Raw genomic sequence first — 22,020 nt, 5'->3', positions numbered from 1 at the left:
TCTGGAAAACTGTCCCAAATGAATGAAAAAAAAAATGAGGACACGAGAGCCCCTAGGTATAGTAATGGAAGAGAATATTGTAGAGATGAGGAAGTACACAGCCAGAAGCATCTGGAAGGGTCCAGACTGAACCAGGCCATACATGGTGGGTAGGGGGATGGATCATGTATGGCATGAGAGTTCCAAATAACCAACCGACCAACCAAACAAACAACCAACCAAACAACCAAACAACCAAATAACCAACCGACCAACCAACCAACCAACCAACCAACCAACCAACCAATCAATAAAATTCCACCCCCAAGGTTAGCAACTTTAAGTGACAATGTGTTATTTCCCACAAGAACCCAGAGTTGTCTCTCAGCCTTGTGGTTTCTTTCCACAGTGTCTGCATTGACCAGTATCTCTTTACACGCAGCAGCTGAATTCTGAGAGTGTTTCAGCTGCACGCACCGCAGTATACATCCATGTTTGAAGCTGGCTTGCCTTATTTTGGCTAACATCCTGTTAGCCGTGCCCGGAGTCCCATAGGGAACTGCTCAGGAATATTCTTCCCCAGGGGCCACCAGCTCAGTCATCTGTCACAATCTGCCTTCGGACTCTCTGGGTGATCTATTATGTACTTGCAAAATGAGTCACCCCTAGAGCAAGACTGGACTTCTAGGGAATCCTTTTAAAACAGTCAGATGCAGGTTTGAAGTCCAAAGAGTCACCATTGGAAGGTGATTCAGGTGAGGTATTTCAAGGGCTATTCCTGGTTAAACAGCTACAGAGACTGATGATCTCCCCCAGCACACAAAGGAAAAACAGTAGGCGGGACAGAGACAGGAAAATACTTCAGGATGCTCTAGTTCAAAATGACTGAGTGAAGACAAGGAGGTTTGTTATGACCATTAGTCCATGGCAAATCTAAAAAAAATCTAAAAATCTTTTCCTTAGTTGGTGGCTCAGGCAGGGGACTGACCCAGGCCCTCTGCCCATAGGTTACAGTTGTGTAGCATGGCCTTCTTGTGGGACTCCTCACAGTGGGAGCAGGGGCTGTCACCTGCCTTTTAAGGACCCTTTCCTCCTACGGAGGTGCCTCATCTAGGCCTAATAGGAGAGGAGGTGCCTACTCTTACTACAACTTGATATGCCCTGGCTGGTTGATAGCCATGCAATGCCTGTCTGTTTCTGAAGAAAAACAGAGGAGGAGTGGATTAGGGGTCAGGGATGGGGACGGTGGTGGGGGAGGGAGGTTGTGGGAAGGGACTGGAAGGAGAAAGAGAGTAAACTTATTTGGTTGTTGTTGTTGGTTTTTTTCAGACAGGGTTTCTCTATGTAGTTTTGGAATTGGCTCTGTAGACCAGGCTGACCTTGAACTCACAGAGATCCACCTGCCTCTGCCTCTCAAGGCCTCTGCTGGGATTAAAGGGAGGTGTCACTACTGCCAGGCCTCGGCTAGCTTTTTAACTAAGCCTCTGGGTGTTAGTTCCAGTATTTTTTCTAGGATCCAGGATAGGCATCTTTCATTTATCCAGGCTGTTGAACTCCAGCCCGGCCCACCTCCCCCAGCCCTCATTTCCTTCTATCTCTGAGAGATCTGTTCCTCACCTACTCGATCTCTCTAGTACTGGAAGATACCTGGTTTCCTAGCACTTTGTTCACCAACCACACACACACACACACACACACATACACACACACACACACACACACACACACACACACACACACACACACGAACAGCTACAGAATGCAGGAAGTTCTGCTTATTTGAGCAATGTTCCTCTCAGCCTTAGGGCAGCAGCCCTGGAGAACTCCCTCCCATCTTCTTCCCTGTGCGGTAAGCACAGGCCCCCATAAAGCCCATTGCCTATATCTGACCTTTCCTCTGGGTAGACTCAACTGTCTCCACAGAGAATGGGCAGCTCCCAGAACTTCTAGCCCCAGACAACCCAGCAGCATCTGGAAGGAAAGAAAATTCCAGACAGTAGCTGAGTGTAGGGACTGAAGTGAATGGAGACTGTGGAAGCAAGGGTCTGTGCGGAGCTGCAAACACAAGTGACTGGAGAGTTCTAGAAAGCTCCCGAGTCAACCAGAGGAGCTAGGAGCCAAGGACCAAGGAGGCCAAGGTCAGAGCTGTGACACTACGTGTGGACACTGGCTTCCTAGCACTCCACACAAGACAACATGCCTTTGCCTTTGAAAGTGTACAGTGTGCGTCACTGGCCTGTGTCTGGCCAAACCCAGTGGCTTTGGAGTCACGATGATACTACGGAACAAGCCATCTGTACCTCTTTAAGGAGTCAGATACAGACAGATTCCCATGCAGTCTACTTGGGACTGTGGGCTGGACGTCAGAGTGGCAGGAGCTGCTGACACACTCTGTCACTGCATGCCGAGTGTCTCTGCATATAGGGTAGTCTATATCCTCTAGCTCTCACAGGTGGTGCAGGCCTCCATCTGCCCTTCTTCCTGATACTATTCCTGGGCCCAGCGAGAACACAGTAGGGGCTTCCCTGAACCAGGGTTCTGTCTTACAGCATTTTGTTTTGTTCTGTTTTATTGATTTTTTTTAATGTTTCAAGGTTTTGTTTTGTATATATATTTTGCCTGCACGTATGTCTGTATGCTATATGCATGTCTAGTGCCTGCAGAGTCTAGAAGGGAACATTGGATCCCCCTAGAACTGGAGTTATAGATAGTTGTGAGCTGCCACGTGAGACCTGGGAATGAAACCCACGTCCTCGGAAGAGCCACGCCATCTCTCCAGCCCCGCCCCAAGGCTTCTTTACACACCTCCATCAAGTAAAGCTGAGAGGATTGCCCCTGTATGGATGCCAGCTGGCATGGAAATATGTTTTCCTGCTGCCACGTTGAAACCAGCCCTAGCTGAGTAGATGAAGAAACGAATACTTCCAATACTGGTCTTCAGTCCGGCAGTGCAGCGGCAGGAACACAGCCCGGGGCTAGCCACAGAGTGCTTGCCGTCCCTGCCAGGATGTTTTCGGTTTGTACTTTCTTCCTGCTGACTTTATTCTTCTGGGACTGAGGTCCTGTGTACTCCTCAGGAAGCTCCTGTCTCCCAGTTCTCACCTACTACTGCCTGGCTCATAACAGAAGAGACTGCTTGGAGGAGGAGAGGCAGGAAGAAAGGACGGTGGACGCCATTGGTTAGCGCACGCCTTTAATCCCAGCACTCAGGAGGCAGGGGCAGGCGGATCTCTATGAGTTTGAAGCCAGCCTGGTCTACAAAGTCCAGGACAGCCTCGAGAAACCCTGTCCCCACCCCCACCTTCACTCCACAAAGTGAAAACAGGCAGAAAGTGGCCAAAGCAGCTAAGAAGGAGTTAGCAAACAAAGGGGTCAAAATTGCGCCCTTTGTTTTCCAAACTAGCCCTTTCTTGACGCCCTTGATCCCCACTTAAATGTGTCTTAAGTAGCCAAGAAAGGCAAATGGTTTCAGAAATCCCAGTCTCTGGTTACAGCCATCGAACACCAGAAGGAAGAGCTACCTTTGTTTTACGTGGCTTCCTAGGGTGTGGATGACAGGAAGAAGAAAGATTCTTGGCTGGCTGCCTGTTTTTTTTTTTTAAAGGTCTTTGTAATCTCCTGTTAATTTCATACCAGAACCTTTGCTGTGTAAATAACACGGGTAAAGATAAACTCGATGGCCCTGGACTCCAACCCTTGTTCAACAGTCCCTCCTCTATCTCTTCTACCTCAAATCCTATCCTACCTCTTGAAAGTTTGGGATTGGGGGGTGGGGGGTGGGGAGAAAGAGAGTGGGAGAACCAGAGAGAGAGAGAGAGAGAGAGAGAGAGAGAGAGAGAACATTCGGGTAGCCCAACCTAACCAGGAAGTGATCCATCAATCATCTGCCCAGACTCCTTAAAGACGGGGGATCAATTCCTTTCCTGTTCACCTGACTTGCCCTGGCCCTACCATTCTCTTAGCTTGTGTCCACTTTCAAGGAGGTAATGTCCTACAGAGGATGAGAGGATTAAAAAGAATGCTAAGAAGCTAATGTAAAAACAGGAGAAGCACCTACATGGCCTCTACTTCAATGCAGAGAGAGAGAGAGAGAGAGAGAGAGAGAGAGAGAGAGAGAGGGCTCCAGGGCCAAGTTAACACCTCAGGCAGTACTGCTCTGGTGTCTGGGGAGCCCTGCCCGTCCCTGTGCATGGTACTGGTGGGCAAAGCAGGGTGCTAGCCTGGAGTGAGGTGAGAAACACAATGGAGGAGTCTGGCACTCCCTTCTCCTCCTTGCAGGGGTAGGATTCTAGCTCTAGAAAAGAACAGAGGCCAGGAGAGAGCCAAGGGGCCGGGCACTCGCTTTTGACAAAAGATGGTATCTCTTGTGGTGTGCTTGCTGTATGTCCTGGTTAGGTTTATATTGCTGTAATCAACACCATGAGCAAAAGCAACTTTCAGAGAAAAGAATTTCTTCCATCTCACAGGTTACAAAACTTCACCAAGGGAAAGTGAGGGCAGGAACTCAAGGCAGGAACCTGGAGGCCGATATAAAAGCAGAGGCCGTGGAGAGGTGCGGATGACTGGCTTGCTCCAGGACGTGGGTTCCTCATCCTTCCTCCTTAGACTACCCAGGACCATCTACCCAGGGTGGCGCCACCCACAGTGAGCTGCACCCTCCCATATTAATCATTAATCAAGAAAAATGGTCCCGGGGCTGGAGAGATGGCTCAGCGGTTAAGAGCACTGACTGCTCTTTTGAAGGTCCTGAGTTCAAATCCCAGAAACCACATGGTGGCTCACAACCATCCGTAATGAGATCTGATGCCTTCTTCTGGTGTGTCTGAAGACAGCTACAATGTACTTATATATAATAAATAAATAAATCTTTAAAAAAGAAAGAAAGAGAGAGAGAGAAAGAGAGAAAGAAAGAAAGAAGAGAGAGAGAGAGAGAGAGAGAGAGAGAGAGAGAGAGAGAGAGAGAAAGGAAAGGAAAGGAAAGGAAAGGAAAGGAAAGGAAAGGAAAGGAAAGGAAAGGAAAGGAAAGAGGCCCCACAGTCTTGTCTACGGACCAATCTGATGGAAAGGTTTACTTAGCCAAGGTTCCTCTTCCCAGATGCCCCTTGAGTGTATTGGGATGATGAAAACGTAGCCAGCACACCCAATTACCCTTCTTGTTGCACTGACAAAAGTAACGTAAAGATGAAAGAGTTTATCTTGGCTCTCGGATTGAGAGCACAGTCCATCTGTGATGGGAAAGCCAGGTAGCAAGAGAGAGGACAGCAGGGACATGAGGTCACATTGTCACCACGCTTCAAAAACAGATAGTGGAAAATCCAGTATGAAGCTCTATGGCTTCAGAATGGCCTTTCTAGCTGTATAGAAGTTCATTTAGATGATTCATTTTTTAGTTGCAAGGTTTTTTTCATAATAAAGTTTACAAAAACTCTATTTTTTGAAGAAAAGAGAGGTAGCTGGCAGCACTCAGTTCATTCTCTCATTTTTCCTTTTTTTATTCTGTGTAGGACTTCAGCCAGTAAGAAGGTACCACTCACATTCAGGATGGGTCTTTTGTCTTAAATCTCTCTAGAAACACTCTCAGAGTTATACCCAGACATGTCTCCTAGGTGATCAATTGACAGTAAACTAATCACTACAAGTTCATGCATTGTCAGTTTTATACCTAAACACATTATTTTTAATGCTATTTAATTTATTTTATATTTGTGTGTGTGTCCATGCAGACATAAGCACGTATACGCTATGCATGCGCATACATGCATCTCACACACATGGAGATCAGAGGTGTCTCCTGCCACCTTATGTAGAGAAAATATCTTGTGTCTGTATAAATGTGGCACCCGTCAGTAATAAAACCGATTGCCTATAGGAAATAGGAGGTGCAACGTCCTGTAAGCAGAAAAGATTCTGGGATAGTGCCAGGTGAGGGAGATTCACCCGGGAAGATGTGATGAGACAGACATCACACACAGGCAAGCAGAATGCAGATTAGAATAAATGGATGGGGGTTTGGGGGGGGGGTTGGATTTTTGGATTTTTTTTTTTTTTTTTTTTTGAGACAGGGTTTCTCTGTATAGCCCTGACTGACCTGGAACTCACTCTGTAGACCAGGCTGGCCTCTAACTCAGAAATCTGCCTGCCTCTCCCTCCCAGAGTGCTGGGATTATAGGTGTGTGCCACCACCACCCGGCTAAATGGATGTTTTAAGTTATAATCTAGTCAGCGAAGAGCCTAGCTTTATGGCCAAGGTAGTTGTAAAGATATTTTATGTCTAAGTCTTATTTGTGGGAGCATGGGGCTGGGTGGAAGAATCTGGTGGGATCTAAAGATCCAACTTAAACCATCAAGCCTGCAAGTAAGGCCTCTACCCACTGGACCACCTTTCCACCCCAAACACATCATTTTAAAGTCATAGCACCCCATCCCCGAGGCTTTGCAGACACATGACTATCTACTAACAAAAAGCCCATATTCCCATTCCCATAGTCTTGACAGTTCCAAATTATTCAAAAGTGTAAGAGCAGGGTCTCTTCCAAGATTCACATAATCTCTTAACTCTGAGACCCTGTAAAAGAAAAATTACTATATGTGTGTGTGTGTGTGTGTGTGTGTGTATAAAACATATATATGTATATATTATATATTACTACATATAGTAATTTATGATCTTAAACCTCAATATATATTCCCAATATATGATGATGCAAAATGAACATTCTCATTCTGAGAGAGAGAGAGAGAGAGAGAGAGAGAGAGAGAGAGAGAGATGGGGCATAGCAAAGAAAAATCAGGCTAAGTTAAAAGAAAACCCACTAGGAAAAATACCAAGTTCTTCAACTCCACGCCCTAAATAGCAGCGTCTGGTCCCTACAGGCATAGGTAGCCCCTTCTCTCCAGTTTTGCTGACTGCAGCACGCACAGCCTCTCCACCGTTCCACTCTCTGCTTGCAGCTTTTTGGGTGGATATCCCAAAGTCCTGGCATTGCCAAGATGTGCTCCCCCTTGCAACCATGGCTTTGCCCTCACAGTGTTGTGAAATGACCTCTCAGGGTCCCCTTGCAGGGAATATGACCCTGCCACACACCCTGCCTGGCCCTGTGTATTTAACTTTGTATATTAACTTTGTATATTAACTTTGGTGTAAGCCTCTATTATTTAACCCTTGCATTTTCCCGGCCTGTAAAACCTGCACCACACGGATGGCTATGTCAAGGTCTGATGCCACAGGGAGAGGTAGTCTACCATGGCTATAGTGCCCTCTGGGCACCTGGGCACCCACGCCACAGGGGGTTATCTCCCAGCTTGGAATCCTCTTAGTTACATCCTAAGTTGAGTCTCCCTCCTTTCAAATGAATTTGCACTTTCACAAGTTAGAATACTTTTTTAAAGCATTGGTTTATGTAGCTGGGTGTTTTGTCTACATGACGGTCTGCAGCCAGAGGAAGGCATAAAATCCTGTGGGGCTACAGTTAGGTCGTGAGTTGCGGGTGCTTGCTAGGAATTGAACTCAAGACCTCTGAAAGAAAAGCCAATGCTCTTAACTGCTGAGTTACCTATGCAGTCTGTAGTTAGAATCCTTGATCAATGGAGTCATTCCTATCATTCCTATTATCATATCGACATTTTGTGTCGTCTTAGTCCTGCTAACTCTCCCACGACCATAGCTACTTTCTCTGCACCCTTCTTGTCTGCGGCTTCCAAACTCATTCACATTCCCGCCCTCACCAAGTGATGTGTTTTTCCTATCTTGCTTCCCACTTGCTGCTCCTTCTTGCTGTGAACCCAGAGAAGAGCAATGATCAGTAATTGTGGCACAGTCCAAACACTAGATTGTCTTAAAATGCTCGTGGTCAAACAAACCAGTCCATTACTTTTGAAATCAGCCTCGCACAAGTTTTCAGGGCATGCGCACAAGGCAGTCGTAGCCTTTCACAGAATCACCCCTGAATAGCCCCTCCTCCAGCTCCTGGCAGAGTTCCTGTTCCCCTCGAGAACAATCTTTACTCTCTTCCTTTACGGTGATCTGGTCTGATGCTCACCCACCAGAATGGCCCATTAAGCTTGATCAGAGTATTTTTGGGCATCTCTAGCACACAGCCCTAGATTCTTCCACATCCCTTCCCAAAATCAATCCCAGCCATCTACAAACCACATGTCAGGTTTATCACAGGAGCAGCCCTTCTGGGTAACAATGTTCCATACTCGTTGTTTTTCTAGTTGCTTGGCAAACTACCTGACGAAAGCAACTTAATAACATGTTTATACCCGATCACAGTCTGGGGTGTAGTCCCTCACAGCCTGGAAGACCCGACAGCGAGCAGTTCGGCTGTAGTGACAGGAGCCTGAGGCAGCTGCTCACACTGCTTCCAGGGCAGAGGCAAAGAAATGACTGCTGGTGCTCGGCTCCATTTCTCTTTCCCCCTTTTTATTCAGTCTGGGACTCAGCCTGTGTGTGTGTGTGTGTGTGTGTGTGTGTGTGTGCGTGTGTGTCTATCCACGTTCAGGATTGGCCTTTACTGTCTTAAACCTCTCTGGACACACCCTCACAGACATGCCCAGAGGTCTGTCTCTGGTGATTTGAAATCTAGTTGACAACGGAAACTAACCACAACTCTGCTGCTGCAGAGTACACCTAGGCGCCCATCTCCCGGCCTGTAGGACTCTGCACGTGCTGGTACGCCAGCACTGAGCTATACTGTCAGCCCCTAGTCTCTTAATGGAGTGTTTGATTTTTGTTCTTCCTCCGGTACTACAGTCAAGCTTGTCAGAGGGAGAGCTGATGACTGGAGCTTCAGCTGCCATTTTGGTGGTATGATGAGTCCCCAAAGATCTAGGAAAAGAGATCTTCTCTATTAGCCACTTACTATACGTTACCAATTACCCACAAGACAAAAAAAAAAAAAAACAAAAAAAAAAAGAAAAGAAAAGAAAACATACTCTCATGTGTGTATGTCACTGTTACAGTGTGGTCTTAGCACTAACTAAGGTGAGATTTAATTTCTGTGCCTTATAAGTCTACTCTACATTTTAGACTTTTTAGAGAGCTAATTCTTGTTTCCATGAGTTTATGTTTCACCTGCCTAGGCTAGCAACTGTTGCACCTGGAAGAGACTAAAGTCCACATCACCTTGTATCACTTTTGGGAGCCTAAGGAATGGAAGCAGCTGCTATGGCATTATAATGTGGTCCTGGCCACACCTCCTGTGCCACCCTCCTGTATCTAGAGACGTTCATTTCAGTAAATCTTGCGCCTTCTCCCTGGCCACTATTCTTCACATGAGCTAGCTGCAATGGGAGGAGAAGATACAAAGTGTCATTGTCATGTGTTTCTAATCCTTTTCCTGGATGGTACAGCTCTGTTCTGTCACCAGGTACACAGTGCCTTTTATTGCCAGGATAGAGGACATGTGGGGCTTTCCATTGTCTTTACATATTCCCTTGCCCCTGGCTTCTGGGGTATGGTGAGAGCTATGCACACAGAAGAGCCCAGGACTGCAAACTCGTCTCAGCTAAACATTATTTTTCCCACAACACAGACCAGCATCCGAAGCTGTCTGTTGTGTGTTTACTTGTTTATTGCCTCTGCCCCCACACAATGCTCACTAGCTGTCATCTCTATGGAGGTGAGCTTGCTCCCTCACAGCTGCTCCCAAGCCCTGGGCTCAGGGGAAGCTGGAGGTGCCCAGTCTGCACAGGTAAACATCCCTGGCCTGGTGATGGAACTCCATCCCTAGCCATCTCTAAACAGAGGCTTTTCCCATCCAGGTCCTAACCTCTGCTTCCAACAACCCAGCACCCTTCCAGGGAACTCAAGAATCAGTTCACAATCAGACACAAGTCCCCTTACTGAGAACCAGACAAACCATATGGTGCCTTCCTCCAAGTACTGGGAAGACAACTACTAGTCATCTTTTGACTGCTTCATGCATACAGTAGGGACCCAAGAAAGAGTCATGTTATGGATGTGCAAATCCCTCCATGATGCTGGAGCATAATTGTAAATGGGTAGGAACAAGGTATCTAAAGGAGAGGATTGGGGTTATATGGTACAGCTGGGGCTGGGCATTAAAATGTCTTGACAGCAACAGCCTTTGGGCCAATTACTATGTAGCAAATGGATGGGGAAATAAAGAGACAAGATACAAGCCCCAGAGGCTATTTGAATTTAACTTCATGTTAAATAGCATGTGAAAATCATTTGCATCAGCTCCAGTGCACAGTAATAGCCACACATGCTTCAGGGCAATTGCATTGGCGCAGGGCAGGAAAAACAATTTGAAGAATGTTCTTTTGTACAAAACTGGTCCATGAGAATGGTAGGACATATGTTCCCGTTTCTGACCTGGGTTTTAGACAGACAAACCGTCATGGATGCACATACATGTACACACCTACACACATAGCCCAACACCAGAGCAGGCCAGCATCCTACATCTGCCTTTAGATCAGTGGCTCTCAACCTTCCTAATGCTGCAAGCCTTTTAATACAGGACCTCATGTTGTGGTGACTCCCAACCAAAAAGTTAGTTTCATTGCTGCCTCATAGCTAAACTCTGCTACTATTGTGGATCACACTGTAACTATGTTTTCTGAAGGTCTTGGGTAGCCCCTGTGAAAGGGTCATTTGACCTCCTAAAGGGGTCACAAGGGACAAGTTGCTCTATACCCCTGCTGTAGGTTCTGGTCCATGGGGAACAACAGTCCTATATTACATCAGGCAGTACCCAAATGCAACAAGTGTTTGTGGAAAGGATGACCTTGATCCATTTGGAGGACGTATTGGAGGTTGGGGAAGAGAACTTGTAGAGGAGGTCCCCTCTGCCATGGTTAATTCTAATTGTCACCGGAACACAACCTAGACTCACCTGGGAAGCGAGTCTCAAAGAGGGGCTGTCCAGGTCAGGTCGCCCTGTGAGCAGGTCTGGGGATGGCCAGGATTATCTTGTTTGCCTTAATTGATGTGGGAAGACCCAGCCTGAAAGTGGATGACACCGTTTGTTGGTGTGATTGCACAAAAATATTCCTATCTCTTCACTGATGGGTGTGGGTGTGTTGTGGCCAGCTGCCTGGAGCCTCTGTAACTTTCCTGCAGTGACGGGCTACAACCAGGAACTGTGAGCTAAAATAAACCATTTCTTCTTATCTCAATTGTTTGCGGTTAAGGTATTTTTATCACAGCAATAGAGATGAAGCTAGGATGTCACCCTTTTCTTCTCTCTCCCGTTCTCACCCACTCTTCTGCGCCATCTCGGCTCCAAAGCTTACACCACTGCAAAAGCAGGCCCTGACCCCAAGCCCTACAGGACTCCTCCAAAATAGCTCCAGAAGCTGGGAATGGTGTACAGACTGTAATCCTAAACTCGGACTCAAGGGTCTCCAGATTCTAGGCGAGGATGGTGAGATCATGTCTCAGGAGAAAAAAAAAAGAAAAAAGAAAAGAAAGAAATCTGAGACTGCAGAGATTAAGAGCACTTACTGCTTTTGCAGAGGACCTGAATTGGGTTCCCAGCACCCATGATCCATGTAGTTGATTATAACCACCCACAATTCCAGTTCCAGGAGAACAGGCGCTGATACTAGTGCAGATACATTTAAGCAAAATATCCATATGCATAAAATAAATAAAACGTTTTAATCAATCAATTTAATTAATTAATCTGCTCCAGGGTTCAAAACAATCTTATCCTGAGAGGGTAAGTTTATCGGGTTAACGTCCATTCATCCTCAGCTCCCCCAAGAACCTATACTTTCTAGATGTCCTAGATGCTCCGCAAGTTATCTACTGTTACTGGGTGTCTAAATGAATGAGTGAGTGAATGATATAGTCAGTGTGGCGGGACAGGAGCGCTCAGGGCGCCGTTGGCGGCCAGGGGGTCCATGCGGCTCGGCCCTCGGGGGCGTGTCGGCCGAGGCGGCAGCAGAGCTCCCAGCTCGGGTGCAGGAGGCGGCGGCCAGCATGGAGAGCGAGCTGGAAGCGCTGGCCCCGCGGCCCGCGAGCCCGGCGGAGCCGCCCTTCCAGGCGCTGGTGGAGGCGGCGGGAGGCCGCGGGCAGGTGCTGCTGGTGGGCGAGCTGTGGGAGCGCGAGCAGAGCCGCGCGTTGCTGCGGGACTTCGCCCGTGCGGTGTTCCCTCCGGAGCCCGCGCCGGGCAAGCCGGACTGCGCAGAGGCCGAGAGCGCCGGCACCGCGGCGGCCCCCGAGCCACACGGGGCTCCGCGGGCGAAGGCGGAGCGCGCCATCCGCTCGCCGCTCATCTTCGTGCTGTGCCGCGCCGGATCGCTGACCTCCCGGGAGCCGCGGCGCCGCCTGCGGGAGATGTTGCGGGACGTGCGCGGCCGGAGGCGGGAGGGCGCCGCGCTGGTCGGGGTCCTGGTGGCCGATGCCGGTGCGGAGGACTCGGGGTCCCACGAACTGCAGCTGCTGGAGACGCTGCTGCGCACGGTGTTCCGCCACCAGGTCGGGGGCCCGGTGCAGGCTGCAGTCTTCCGTCCCAGCTGCCCGGCCTCCAGCCTGGCGGTCCAGGAGGCGGCCTGCAGGGCCCTGCAAGCTGCCGGGCCGGGACGACCAGGTGAGGCTGCGTGGGCTCAGCTGGGTACTGGTGAAGGCGTCTGGGGAAGCCTCCAGTCCCTTTAGACCGGTTGAACCCCCTTAGGCACCCAACTCTGTTGTACACCGAGGTAAACTGAGGCCCGGTGCTGGGAAGTCCCCAGCACAAGGCCTCTCAGCCTAAGGTGGACATGCCCTGGAAAAGGAATTGAGTCTGTCTGGCAGATCCCAACTGCACATGACATCGGGGGTAGGAGGTAAGGATCTGAGGGTACCACTGATGAGGAAGTGGGTAAGAAGGGTTGAACTGCCCTAAACAACAACAACAATGTATGAGTTGGGGACTAGGGATAGAAGAAGGAGATGCAAAAGTTTGGGTGGTGTGTGTGCATGGGAAGAACTGAGACTGGGGGTGGGGTGACTGTAGCTTTTGAACAAGTTTATCCTGGTAGGGTTGACGCAGGAGCTTTAGGAGAGGGTGAGCTATAGCGGAGGCTCCGTGTGGAAGAGAGAGGAAGGCAATCTCGAAGTTCCTAGCAAAGACGCAGAATAGGTGCCAGGGACTTGTCAGGTGTCCGGAAGGGTGTGAGGGACCGAGGCCATGACGACCTCAGTCATTCCTGGTAGCCACTGATTGCTGGCTGCTTCCGCCAGGTGTGGGGCCACTTTTCCTTCACACTCAGTCCTAAAGTGTAGAGAAGTGGTTGTGAGAGCTTCTCCTAGCCGGAGACTGCTCCGCCCCGCCACCGAAGGGCCACACGTCCCAAGGCAGCTTGTTTTGCACTGGGATTAAAAAGAGGGCTCTAAATGGAGCCTTGTTAGACGCCGGGGGACTGAGGGGGGAGGGGCGCGAGGGTTGGGGGGGCGGGGCGTGGCGGGACGGGGCGGGGGGGAATCTTTCCACCGGTCAACTCACTTCACTTTGACCTTTGACCATAGTAAGCTTTTGAGCTACAGAGTGACTTTCCGGGCATCAGCTATTGGGCATTAGCCAGCCACTGGGAGATGTCAGACCTTTCACACCAGGAGACATTATCTGATGTTATAAATGTCACACTTGCACCTGCTACCCCACCCCCATCCCAGCTTGACCAAAGTAGTTCTCCCGCCAACCTCCCTTCTGTGGAGGCTGAGCAACCTCCAGGATCCTGAAAGATTAGGCAAATAAGTACGTCATGCACATTCCTGTTCTGATAATATCGGATCATCGGCTGCTTTACCTAGCCTTGGGGGAAAGAAGGCAATTCACACAAATTCTCCCCTGACTAAAGAGCTAGTGCCTAGAGAATTCTTTAAGCCTTCCTTCTCTTAGCCCCCACACCCGGGCACCCAAGATGGACGACCAAATCCTTGCTTTGAAATAACCCCTACCACTCTGGAAAATGGGACGGTTGCAGATGCATCATCCTCTATTATATTAAACACGTGCCAACTTTTATAAAGCACTCTGAGAAAAACAAAAACTTTACTAATGAATTTTACTAATTCAAGGTCATGAATTAACTATAACTTTTAAAAACAGACAAACAAACAAACTATGATTTCTTGTTGCAGCATTGGCTGCAAGGAAACAAACCCATACTTTTAATCCCAGTACTCTGTATGCAGAGGCTAGCCTGATCTACATAGTGAGTTCCAGGCCAGCCAGGACTGCACAATGAGACCCTGTCTCAAAAAAAAAAAAAAAAAAAAAAAAAAAAAAGCATTTAATTTATTGGTGTTCAGAAATAGTTTGAAGCAAGGCACGATGATACGCATCTGTAATTCAGGAGGATGGAAAGTTCAAGGCTCTCCTAGGGTTCATAGTGAGACCCTGTCTCAAAAGCAAAAGAATAAAGAAATGAAGAGGTGAGGAAGGGAGCGTGGAGGGAATTTGAACTAAATCAGAATGCTGTCACTGCCCTGTGAGTGTTTTCTTTAGTGGCACGAAATTGTGGTTAATTTGATGTCATTCTGCTGCTCTGGTTTCTCTAGCATGTGCACATAACAGAAATTTGCAATGCTGAAGTGAGACAACCAGATAGATGAAACCAGGGCAGTAGAAAGTGGAGATTTGTGGGCTGCTGAGGGAGGCTCTTGGCTTGGGAAGCAGGCGTTAGCTGACCTCTGCCTTGGGGATTTATTTGGCCTCTCTCTTTCTAGCAGAAGGTTCCTGGGAAAGACCAGGCCTCTCTGGCCTCCTCACTTGCTTTTCCTGCGGTCCTCGGAGGCAGGGGAAGAACCGAGGTGTCACCTCCTCTCCAGGCCCAGCTCAAGGTAAGCACCTTGGCTGCCTAGATCCTGAGTGAATTCAGGGGCCTTAAGGACATCAGATGAACGTGGAGCACTGTCTCCAAACCGAGACTAGCATGAACTTTCAGGGTGCCTGCCCTGTTAAGCAGGCCTCAGGTTGGGTCAGGCGGAGAGCCTGCCCTGGAAGTTCTCCAACCTGGTGAAAACATGAAGAGAGCTGTAGTACAGGAGTTCCACGTGCATGGGGGAAGGCGGCAGGCCAGGGCCCTCTGAGGAGACATGGACCGTTGAGGAGCTAGTGGCATTGAGCTGGGATACAGGGCTTCCCATTGGCAGACAGAGGGGCTCAGAAAGCATCCAGAGTATTTTCAGCAGATATCATTCTCAGAAAAAGGAAGAGCCCTCAAGGGTGCTCAGGGCTGAGGTGCGGATGAAAATGAAAGACCTTGGAATGGGGAGCTGGGCTACATGGGGAACAGAAGGCCCTTAAAGGTGCAGGGTCTAAAATGCAAGCAGAAAGATGGCAACCTGTGGAGACACAGTGATCAGAGGCAGGTCTCAGCTAGACGGGACCACTGCAGCCCCTGGAGGAATGCTGGCTTACTTTGTCCCAGAAAGGCAGTGAGCCAAGAAAGAGTGGCTTCCAAGATGGAACCTTCTTGCTGGTAAATGGAGGTGAAGCAAGGGTAGGGGACAAATAAGGAGCAGAGGTGTAAGATAAGCTTTTAGTGTGTCCCTTATTTAAAACCGCCGACCATTCACTGATCTAGAAGCCTTCTGCACTGCCTAATAAATGAGACAAACAACGGCTTAAAAGAATATGCACTGGGCTGGTAGGATGGCTCAATGGGTAACGGTGCTTGCCACCAAGACTGAAGACCTGAGTTCGACTCCCCGAATCCGTATTGTGAAAGGAGAAGACTAACACCCACAAGTGATTCTTTGACCTACACACATATGCACAGACCCACACACTCACACACATATACAAACACACACACACAGACCCACATACTCACACACATACACAAACACACACATACACACAGAGACCCACCCACATACACACACACACTCACACTCACACTCACACATGCACTGGCACCCACACAAGTGCACCCAAATACATGCAAAGACATACAAACATGTACATGCCACACAAGAAAAACCCCCACAGTATGTATAACTTGTGCACATCCTGCTGTACATTTTAGTTATCTCTGAATTATTTACAATCTTGAACACAAGGTAAACACCAGGAGAGTATTGTTAGAATGCATTTAAAGCTGGGCAGTGGTGGTGTATGCTTTTAATCCCCGCACTTGGGAGGCAGAGGCCAGCCTGGTCTACAAAGTGAGTTCCAGGACAGCCAGGGCTACACAGAGAAACCCTGTCTCGAAAAAAAATGCATTTAAATATTTATAGCTATATTTATTTGTTAATTGTTTTATTTTTATTTTTTGTGCATTGGTGACAGTTGTGAGCTGCCATCTGGGTGCTAGGAATTGAACCCAGGTCCTCTGGAAGAGCAGCCAGTGCTCTTAACTGCTGATCCATCTCTTCAGCCCCAAGATATTTATTTTTCTATTTATGAGTATAAATATTTGCCTCCAGGTATGTATGTGCCCATGTATACGCAGGCCAGAAGAGAGATCAGATCTCCTGGAATTCTAGTTATTTATGGTTGTGACCCAGCCACCATGTGGGTACTGGGATCTGAACCCAATCCTCTGCAATAGTAACAGATACTTTTAACTGCTACTATTAAAATAATACTTATTTTAATACTATTATTTAATTTATTATTTGATAATATTTTAATAATAAAGTAAAATAATACTTTTAGCTGCTGTGCCACCTCTCCAGACTCCCTTGTACTGTATTTTGTTGTTGTTGTTTTTCAAGACAGGGTTTCTCTGTGTAGTCCTGGCTGTCCTGGAACTCACTCTGTAGACCAGGCTGGCCTCAAACTCAGAAATCCGCCTGCCTCTGCCTCTCAAATGCTGGGATTGAAGGTGTGTGCCACCACTGCCCAGCCCTAAACCCATTCTCAATGCAGAGCCCCCACATATATAAAAACCATGGATTGTTTGCCTTGTGCCTTCTCCGAATGCTGCCTGAGGGTCAGCTGCCACCCTTTCAGCTGCAGGCGAGGAAGCCAAGACTCGGCCACTCACTATAAGCTGTAAGGAAACTCATTATCTCCCGTGGAAATAGTGGAGTTGGCTTTATGGTTGGTCAGCATCAACTCAGGAGCTCACAGACCCCCTCAAGGACCTGGGACTATCCTTCTCTCTGCTGGCCCATCCTGAGCTGGCTTCATCCTTAGACTGGTAATGAGCTCACTCCTAAGTATGTCCTTGCAAAAACATCTGGAAGTGGGGTTGCTGGGTCAAAGGGCGTGAGCCATATTTTTTTTTAAAAAAAAATATGATTTTAGATCTGTATTTTGCTTGGCTCTTTGAATCTCTGATGTGCACACACCATAGTGTGCACATGGACATCAGAGGACCTCTTGAGGGAGTGGTTCTCTCCTTCCACCATGAGGGTCCTGGGAACCAAACTCAGGGTGTTGGGCTTGACAGCAAGAACTTTTACATGCTTTAAAAGTAGATCGTGGGCCACTTCCTCCCTTTAAATGCTTCGATATTGACTCATAAACATGATCTTTTCATCCTTGAATGTTCCAGAACACCTCCAGGTCTCAGAAGAGGAGCTTGCACTGACACCTGTATTTCCCAATGGAGACTGTGAAGATCGTGGAAATGAATCTAGAACCCGGGATGGAGTTGTCCACGTGCCGCCACCTGACCCCTCGGAGGACACAAGATGAAGGCTGGACCCCTGGACTGACCCTAACCTGCACGCTGGGCTCTGACCCCTCTCAGTGAGTCTCCATGTCACAGTGTTACCTCAGCAGATGGTGACTGACTCACTATAAAGACCCCTGTGCTTGGGGGCTGCCGTTTCACCATCACCAGCTCTGCGGCAAGGCCTGTGGAACCTGCTCCACACTTAGTGTTCCTTTCCTCTGTGGCCATAGTGGGTTGATCTTGTCTCTCTGTGCCTTCATTTCTTTGAGCCAAGGAGCCTCTGTAACAGCTCTGCAGTCTTGTCACTCAGTCTCTGGGCTTGTTTCCCAAATGACTGAAGGGCTGCCAACCCAGTGGCTTTCCCCCAGGAGCCACGCTGCACCTCCGGGCAACACTGGAAACCTGTGTGAAAAGCAATTAGTGGCATCTCACAAGTGTGTAAGGTGGACCAGCTACAAATAATTAGTTTACTCAGGATGTGACAGTTTTGAGAAATAGAAGGGCCAATCCCTTCTCCCTGTCATTCTCGGAAGAGATCCTCTTAAGTTTCCTGGGATCTTGGCTCCCAGAACAAGCCAAAATAAAGACCTGACTGTTGCCATGAGGAAGCCTGTCAGGCCAGAGCCAAGATGGCTTGTGTATCACAGGGCCAGGACCAAAAGCGTCTTGCATGCTGTGAGAAAAAGGGGCCTCTGTCTTTCTCATGTTGACACTGATTGCTGTGCCAAATCCTTTGTGGAGAAGTTTGCTGGGAGCTACCTATAGCACCAAGGAGAGGGAAAGCCAGGGTGTTGGGGTGCTCAGGCCCCCTGCCCGACTTGTACTAGAACTCAGGTCCTAGCCCGAGTATCCTGGGGGGTTCTGACATCTTCTCTCTGAGTCTGTGAGTCACTTAGGGTGGGTAAATATCTCCCACAGAGCCTGCCTGAGTATCCACTCATGCAGAGACGAATGGGTACTACCTCTCCTGCCCCTGCCTGCCCCTAGACAAATCAGTCTTTAGAAGGACAAAGGCCCTTACTGGTTTCCCTGATGTAGGGAAAGGACTGTCAGGGAAATGGGTAAATCCATGTGTTCATCTGGGAGAGCTCTGCAGATACCCAGTTGTGCCATGTTTTGTCCCTGTGAGGAACTGCATACCTTTGAGTCATGACTCTTTCCACGATGATGATACCAAGGGAGAGAACCCTCCCTGCTCTTTGCCTCAATTTTCTCTTGGTGATCCACAGCCTAATCCTACTCCTTCCTATGGTACAATTTCCTAGTGTACCATAGGAAATAGCCCCGACTAGCATCTTTTATTCAAGAATGAACTCCAGGCCAGGATGTAGTTCAGTTAGTAGAGGGCTATCCTAGCATGCTAGTTTGATCCCCATCATTGTATAAACCGGATGAAGTGCACATGCCTATAACCCCAGTACTTTGGAAGTAGAGATAGGAGGATCAGAAGTTCAAATCCACCCTCAGCTACAATGAGAATTGGAGGCTAGCCTGGGCTACATGAGACCCTGTCTCCAAAAAAAAAAAAAAAAGCAACTTTGAATTATCCATTTGACTTGATTTTGTTTTTAAATGGGGAGAGTGGTATATTTCAAGCTGCTATATTTTTGTTACAGTATTGACCTATGCAATCCTGTGTAATCATTCACTTTGAGTGTTATTATTTAATCAAGGAAAGGGGCTAGAAATTTAGGTTGGGAATTTGTCTAAGTTACAAGGGTTAAAAAGTTTTTGTATCTGTTACCCATGTTGAAACTTAGGAAACTGCACATTTAAATCGATGTCGTTCCCTGGGTGAAGGAGAACACGCCTGTGGCGATTCCTCTCCAGTCCTCACTTGGAGTTTCTGTCCCTGCTGTACTTTCCTCACGGGGACATTTGAGTCTGAAGACTCCGGTCTAAAGTGTGACTTACACACCATTCACTTTGGTTGTTGTGGTTTTAATCACCAACTGCAGGTCTCGTGGCTGGTCGAAAAGGTCTTTGTACTGAGTCTGGCTTCTGCTTCCCAGACAGTAAAACGGGGGCAGCAAACAGTGTCCTGTGGCTCTCAGCAGACGGAAAGACCTGGGTGTCCCCAAGGATGGTCATGTGGGGCCTTCCAGGGGACTTTAGAAAGACATGGAGGTTACAGTGGCCTGAGGGAAGGCTGGAGACCTGGAGGACACCAGGGGTCCCTGGGGGCCCAGTGTGAGGAACTGCCCAGCCAGGCCCCAATCTGGGTCCTGGGGTTCTAACCTGTAATGTGCCAGAGGTCCCCCTGCTTCGGACATGAATGCTGGTTCCTTACATCTAATAAACCAGACAGTGCCTCACTGTATCCACTGTATTGGATAGGAGCAGAATGGGTCTTTCTTTTTTTCTCAAACACCATCCTCACAGGACCCCGGCGAGGGGGAGGGGGTCTGAACAAATGAAATGTCCCTAAAAGTCCTCCAGGCCCAGATGATTTCTCCACAGCCCTGTGGCCAGGACTGGAAAATGCATAACTGGGAAGTAGAAGCAGGTATTAAGTTGATTTGTTTATTTATTTGTTTTTACACTTTACTTATGGAAGGGACATAAATCCCACAGCACACACATGAGGTCAGGACAGCTTGTGGGACTGTCTTTCCTTCCACCATGCGGACCAAGGGAAACAAACTTAGGTCATCTGGTTTGGTAGCAAATACCTTTGCCCACTGAGCCATTACAGTCCCAGAAGTAAATATTTAAAAGGAGATTTCTTTCTTTTCATTTAAAGATAGCATGGGATTTGATACACAATAGATGCTGTGGGCATGTATGTGTATGTGTGCAGAGCAAAGCCAGACCTTTGTTGACTTACAGACAAATCTTTGTAAAATTTGTGTTACGGTTTCTCCCCTGTTCAAGTGTTTGTCTTCATGAAGTTCCTGGCTTTGAAAAGAGCTTCTAAAACACAGACAGACAGACAGACACACACACAAGCCCTGGGCCAGCAATGAATGAATGTCACGAGTCCCTTTTTGTTGCCAGAAGCAAGGACCAAATTTCACCAAGAGGATGATGACCACGGACCGCTGGAGGCAGATCTCTGAGTTCCAGGCCAGCCTGGTCTACTGAGAGAAATCCTCTCTCAAGGGGTGGGGTGGCAGGAGCAGTGACAAGGCTTGCTTCATAGGGACAGGTAGCCCGGACTTTGTCACTTTGTCCTGTTTGCATGGTAAACACTGTGAGTGGCGGAGGCTGGCATTATTGAAGACTGCACAGGCACTCTGACCTTTTTTGGTGAGTTAGTGGGTCAAGCATTGGGACAGATTTGTCTGGGATTTGGCCAGAGCAGCTGACCACTTGGTAACCTTGGTGCTGGGGTTAAGGGAGGGTGTTGGTACTAGACCACCAGGAACCTTCCACACATCGTTCTCTGCCTTCAACCTGGAGCCCAAGTCTTTTACTAGCCTTACACTCAGGGCAGCTAACGGGGAGAAGAACGTGGCTCCCTGTGAGGCAGTGCTGCGGCTCACAGAGTCACAGGAAGTGCACAGGGGTGAGAAGGAAGGGAGACCAAGGTGTCGGGAGGGCGTCCCCTAAGAGGGGCTGTGTGGCTCTGGCAAAGTTGAGAGCCCTGTCTACCTTCCTTCTGGGCTCTCTAGCCATGACTTCTCTTGCCCAAAAGTTCAGCTGGGCTTGGAGCACCCTGCTTAATTAATTAGTCCTGTGACCAAGCCCTCATTTTGGGGTCTAGTTTCAGAAACTGGGTCTGTCTCTTAGCCCCAAGCTCTTTCTCTTCCTTGACAATTAAGGAGGTCTTCAAGTTGGGGGAGTGGGGGGAAGGCCATGCCGGGTGGTGGTGGCTCACACCTTTAGTCCCAGCACTTGGGAGGCAGAGGCAGGTGGATTTCTGAATTCGAGGCCAGCCTGGTCTACAGAGTGAGTTCCAGGACAGCCAGAGCTACACAGAGAAACCCTGTCTCGAAAAAACAAAAGAAAGGGAGGAAGGAAGGAAGGAAGGAAGGAAGGAAGGAAGGAAGGAAGGAAGGAAGGAAGGAAGGAAGGAAGCTGAAACTCCCCAGCTCTCACCTAGGCTGGTGGCCAGCAGGCCCAAGGGATTCTCCTCTCTCCTTCCTCGCTGTGTGGGTTTGAGAGATCTGAACTCAGGCTGTTATGCTCGGACAGCAAGCTCTCCTACACACTGAGCCATCTCCCTAGCCTACGCCTGATTTTGGCAGTGCTGGGGACCAAACCTAGGACTTCGCACAAACTAGGCGAGCAGACGACCAGCTTAACTACACCCGCATCCCGTGTGTACTTTACTAAGACCAAAATTGTGTTTCAGTTGGAAATTACTAATAAAGCATTTTACATTTCTACAATCGAAGGCTTACTCTTTAGCCCAAGCTAACCTTGAACTTGGCTATGTAGCTCAGGTTGACCTTGAATTCATGAAGCTCCTGCCTCAGCCTTCCAATTGTGAGCCCCCACGTGGTCTCC

At 48.4% G+C, this 22,020-nt stretch overlaps 1 protein-coding gene across 2 annotated transcripts; it reads left to right on the top strand.

Annotated features, from left to right (window-relative positions):
* Nucleotides 1-11,935: 11,935 nt before the first annotated feature.
* C9H2orf72 (chromosome 9 C2orf72 homolog) lies at nt 11,936-19,024 on the top strand. 2 transcript variants are annotated; one of them, XM_052192889.1, is made up of 3 exons: nt 11,936-12,545; nt 14,669-14,779; nt 17,446-19,024. In XM_052192889.1, the coding sequence occupies exons 1-3, from the start codon at nt 11,936-11,938 to the stop codon at nt 17,586-17,588; spliced, it is 864 nt and encodes a 287-aa protein (XP_052048849.1). In that variant the 3' UTR covers nt 17,589-19,024. The 2 variants fall into 2 exon arrangements, with proteins under 2 accessions (XP_052048849.1, XP_052048848.1); XM_052192888.1 differs by having other exon boundaries at nt 14,666-14,779.
* Nucleotides 19,025-22,020: the final 2,996 nt, after the last annotated feature.

Source organism: Apodemus sylvaticus, chromosome 9 (genome assembly GCF_947179515.1).
Source record: "Apodemus sylvaticus chromosome 9, mApoSyl1.1, whole genome shotgun sequence".
NCBI classification, from domain to species: domain Eukaryota; kingdom Metazoa; phylum Chordata; class Mammalia; order Rodentia; family Muridae; genus Apodemus; species Apodemus sylvaticus.
This window is presented reverse-complemented; position numbering and strand designations above follow the sequence as displayed.